The following is a 5,116-nucleotide window of genomic DNA, read 5'->3' on the forward strand; positions in this document are numbered from 1 at the left end:
ACTCTTGTGAAATCATTTTTTATTGTTTATTGAAACAACCGACTGTATATACATTGTGTTCATTCATGTGAATAATTTTACAAAGTGAGGGATACATCATTTCCACCTATTGGTATATTTGGCTACAAAGAACCATATTGACATTGACATCAGATTATATATCATCAGACAACAGATGAATTTTGGAGTTTATCCTCCAGTTATTTCCTTTCTTCTTCAGACATCTGTCCATCTTGTCCGAAAGTCCTTTTAGGGGGAATAGGGAGGAGGCAGCGGCCCTGAGGAAATCTTTTCATAGGCTGGAGGAGCATTAGGAATCTGGAGAAGAGTGGAACAAATACAAAATTAAACAACTGAAACTTAAGATAAAAGTAACCGCACTCTGACAGGGTCATACATTTTAACTGAACCTTGATTATGTTTGACTTTTTTATGGCTATAATCGTTACATCAAAAGCTTCAGTTTACACACATTTGAGGCACTCTCTTGGGTTTTAAACAATTCCAGTCGTTGTATTAATGGACTCCACTGAGGGTCCTGCATAGTTAAAATGCTATTTGCTTTTTCAATAGAAAATGGTAAGAATTGCTAAAGGACACTGTGCTCTTTGTAACTCCAGCTCATATGAGAGGCTGCTGATCTGATACTTTTCCCCACACACATGTACACACACATACCTCCCTTGGGAATGAAACATTTTTAATACCTACCCCTAGTCTGGTGACAGAATAATCTCTCCTTCAGGCATCCATTACATCACGTTCACGTGTTCTACACTGTTCAGAGCCTGAGGCTTTGTACTAAACAACCACCCTCTGTTGCGGACTTCAGGTGGTGTCGAGTTAAATTAAGTCTGCCCACTAGTTAACGGTTGATTGGTGATGTATTCAAAATAATAGATATACTTTAAACAGGCCAAAAACAACAATAATTTGACTTTTCATGTCCAGCTCTTGTTTTTGTTAAAAATAATTTGTAGACAGTAAAAATGTTGGACTTGGGGACAGGGAGACGTAGTGATACAACCAGTAAAGTCAGTCATGCGGTAACCGCCTATCCCTCACCGCAGGTCGGAAGCTGCCAAAGTCAGTTAGAGCCATCTTGTTCTCTGCTGAAGGTCCTGCCTCTGAGTACTGGCCCCCTGTGAAACCTGGTGACCCTGACCTGGGGGTCTGCAGAGCAGAGAAAGAGATGAGGACAGAGTGATAAATTGGGGGGGAAAGACATACAAGAAGGAACAGACCATTGAAAGAGATTATAAATAGGATTAGATTTATGTGAATATGCTTTATTATATCAATTGATTGACCCATTAAAGGTACCAAAAATTAGTATGAAATTTCTCAGAAACATTACAAACCTGATTTTATTGGTTAGAACTCACTTTTACTATAAGTGAAAGCAGATTCTTCATTGAGGGGAAGTATGATTGTCTCACCCTGATTAATTTATAGCCATTCCTCTTCTTGAAAAACCAGCAGCCCAGGATGAGGAGAGCTGCCAGGATGACCACCAGCAGAACTATGCCAACTGCCCTGCGGTGCACAACAAAATCAATACAGAACATTTAGTTCATGGCTTTATCTATTACTTAAGCATATCATATATCATATTTTATAATATTCACCAAAACATAGCTGTCTACAATAGATGCATATAAGAAAGACCTGTTTCAGAGCCCTAGAGTACAACCCAGGCCTTCCCTGATTTCAAAATAAAATAGATACACATACTCCTCAGCTCTGACGTATCCTCGTCTGCTGCTGGCAAAATAAATGTTGAAGTCTCCACGAGGCATCCCGTCTGTACAATTACGCGGCATTCAACTGAAAGTCAACAGAAAATCAGTTTATAAATTGAGCAAGCACAATGTAGTAAACAGCTTCAGATCATACTCCTTAAAGGCCAAATCAAGGTTATAAATGGCCTATAGATTAATTAAAAGTAGACAATCAACACTCATTCCCATACCAGGATGCAAATGCAGAAAGCCTACATGGTTATCAGTAACCAAATGCAGCACATAGTCAGTCATGACACACTTAACCACCATCAAGCTGTGAACTGTTAAATTGATTTGTCGTCCTTTATTATCTAATCAATTTTCTTTGGTTTATAATAGGCCCATCTCATTAAAATAGAGATGAGATAGAGAGAGATATTATGAAAATGTATCATAATCACTATTGAATCCTAGTCACTACTATTTATATATTTTTTTAAATGTAAAGCCACAGCTATTCTGTTTGAAATACATCTGGCTTATCTCTGACTGCTTTCTCCATCCAGTGCTCGGACTACAACATCTTCCAAAAGAAGAAAAAGTAATTATTTTTTTGGGAAACACTTTGTTCAGCTAGTCAAACGTTGATGCTGAACTGTCCACTGACGTTGGTCATGATGTTGCAATGGCTTTTTGGTGACACATGCAACAATTATGGGTAAATTGCACACTGACATTGGCTACTTCATGGATCCCAGAGCCCTATCCTGTTGCGCTTCATCCTCTCTCTCTTTATCTCTCTCGCATCTGTTATAATGCTCTCTCTACCACTTCTGAGGCATTAGAGTAGGCTGAGAAAAATAATGAAAAACGAAAATGTAAAGCCGTACATCATGTTTGTCACAACTATAGGATTTATACAATATGTAACATCTGGGCAGTTAAGGTATAAAGTCGATCGATTATATAAAAGGAGCTGCTCTACTTGATAACACGCTCATCGTCATACAGTACTTGACAGCATCACCTGTTGTAGGCTGGTGGATGTTAAAGTATTGCAGCATCTATTTGTCCTGTTTGATCAGGTAATAACAGGCTAATAGGAAATTAAAAATGAAAAGTACTCTTTGCACAATCCAAAATATTCTACAGTAAACCAACAATAGAGCTCCCTCTGCTATGAATAATACATGAAACAAGCAAACCACCATCTTACCAAATTGGATAATTAGATTGCAGAGAACAGTTCCTCTGGTCAGGGTGCCTTCTGAGAGAGACTGGGTCCTCGGAGCTCTGTGTTGTTTCACTGCTCAAAAATCTCGCCTGACTCGGTGTGTGCCGTAGAGCAGAGAGGGGCAGAAAACCCTCATGACCGTCACGGGTTAGAGGCTCATGGTTAAACCTATTGAAGCAGAGTAATTACCGTGAAACCCCGCGGTCCTGAACGCAACACTATTATCCACTCGTGAAACTACAGGCGTCAGCTGCTGGCTTTTCGTATAGGTGTGTGTGTGTGTGTGTGTGTGTGTGTGTGTGTGTGTGTGTGTGTGTGTGTGTGTGTAATCTATTGTTATACACAAATATCATAATCCAAAAGCTACAGTAGGCCTGGTAACGAGTTCAACACAGTTAATAGCTAAAGATAGGGAGAACAAATAAAGTTTCCCCAAACACCCAATTCAATACCATAACAAGCTACAAGTGCCTTGGAAATATTTTTATTTTATCATATGATAATATATATATAAATACCAAAAGAAATTCTATCTAAATATTGTTTTTTTTTCATTAAGTATTGCAAAGTTAAAGAACACGTACCAATATTTAAGTTATTCTCTTCTGAAAGACTAACAGAAAACATGTTAGATTATGATTTATGGGACTTTACAAAAGATTGCCATGATATCTGAGTGATAATCTCATTTTGTGTCTGCACACAAAAAGCAAAACAGGAGTCAAATAATAATCATCATAAAAACTTTATTTAAATCGCACCTTTAACAGTTTACAGTTTACAGTGCTTGCACAGGCAAAGCTAAATGTTGGAAACTCAGGAGGTCAATATAACTGAATGAACACCAAACATGCAAGCCAGACAGACACAAGCCCAGACTAAGAAGTTAAAAGAGGGCAAAACACAAACTAACAATATGAATACTTACAAATAAAAGAATAAAAGCAATGAAATGACAATAAAACGACATCTCATAAGATGAATTAGATGCAGATAAATTGAATAATGAAAGGATAGAAAGACTAAAGGGAATCAAAAAAGGATGACCTCACATTTAAAAGCCAGTCTATAAAAGTGTGACTTAAAAAGAAGTTAATAAATATCCAAAAATGAATGCGTATCATAATCCTTGTCACTGCCGAGCCATCAGTCTACTGGCATATTAGAGAGAGAGAGAGAACAGTGCTATTTTTGTTATTATGTGTAATAACCACAAGTTAATGATTCAACAATAAAACTTGCTTCACTTCACTAAACTTGCTGTTACATAAAAAAAGCCCTGAAGCCATCATTTTTAGTCACATATGACTCACATGCCCCTATGCTGCCTCTGGTCCTGTGTGATCCTCTGAGTCATGTCGAGCATGTGTTTTCTTTTATATAAATCCCCCAGTTGATCTCTGATGATAGTCCTTATCCAGAGTTAATGTTTAGTAGTGTATTATATCATTGTTTAAGAGTGCATTTTCTTACAGCTGCTCATTCCCAGTACTTTAAAATGGCGCTTATTGATTTTGTTTGTTTTCCCAGGCCTGAACTATTCTCCTCAGATGGAATAATCATGGAAATGTCCCAGTGTGAGGAGGGTAAGCTTGGGAGTCAGGAAAGCAGGCAAGGGACAGCAAAAAAGTTTGCTTTAGTCTGCAAAAAAAGAAAAAGAAAAACACATTTAATTTTCCTCCACAAGAGGGAGACCAAAACCTGATTATGAAGTCGAGTCAGTCTTGATTTGTCTCAGGCTGAGACTCACTTCTTGATCTCAGTGGGTCTACATGTTGGCCCATTTAATGCTATTAATTAGTGATCTTCTTTTCCGACTGGCCCGAGGGGTTTCTACACTCCTACATTCCTGAATAGTTTGGAGCATGTGAGAAAACTTTGAAGAGGAGGCAGACTTTTTTTTTTCTTTTTTCTTTTGCAGCTTTGGGGTTAAGTTTGTTTAGGGAAGCAGCCAGCTGATTGGCTGGCTGTGTGATGTGTTTGCGTTGTAGTGATGAGAAGCCTGCATACATAATCCTCAGGTAAATACAAGGGAGATTTTTTTTAATTTTTAATTTTTTTAAAAAATCTGATCAGAAAATAACTGAACTTTTTGTGATGGGATTGCAGCATAATGTGGGGAAGATTTTACTCAGCTGGTCAGAAAATGTAAACATTA

At 37.8% G+C, this 5,116-nt stretch overlaps 1 protein-coding gene across 1 annotated transcript; it reads right to left on the minus strand.

Moving 5' to 3' along the window:
• Positions 1–2: 2 nt before the first annotated feature.
• mlana (melan-A) lies at positions 3–3,185 on the minus strand. The gene is made up of 5 exons (XM_084382465.1): positions 2,941–3,185; positions 1,735–1,827; positions 1,440–1,536; positions 1,066–1,173; positions 3–318 (listed from the first exon to the last, which is right to left on the minus strand). The coding sequence occupies exons 2-5, from the start codon at positions 1,821–1,823 to the stop codon at positions 250–252; spliced, it is 363 nt and encodes a 120-aa protein (XP_084238591.1). The 5' UTR covers positions 1,824–1,827; positions 2,941–3,185; the 3' UTR covers positions 3–249.
• Positions 3,186–5,116: the final 1,931 nt, after the last annotated feature.

Source organism: Pagrus pagrus (assembly GCF_965226575.1).
Source record: "Pagrus pagrus genome assembly, chromosome: 19".
In the NCBI taxonomy this organism is placed as follows: Eukaryota; Metazoa; Chordata; class Actinopteri; order Spariformes; family Sparidae; genus Pagrus; species Pagrus pagrus.

Excerpts from the sequence above, each read along its gene's own strand:
- mlana (XM_084382465.1), bottom strand. The coding sequence starts at position 1,823 with ATGCCGCGTAATTGTACAGACGGGATGCCTCGTGGAGACTTCAACATT. Across the intron at positions 1,537-1,734 it reads GGATACGTCAGAGCTGAGGA|GGCAGTTGGCATAGTTCTGC; the intron begins GTATGTGTATCT and ends TGTGCACCGCAG. Across the intron at positions 319-1,065 it reads TTGGCAGCTTCCGACCTGCG|ATTCCTAATGCTCCTCCAGC; the intron begins GTGAGGGATAGG and ends ACTCTTCTCCAG.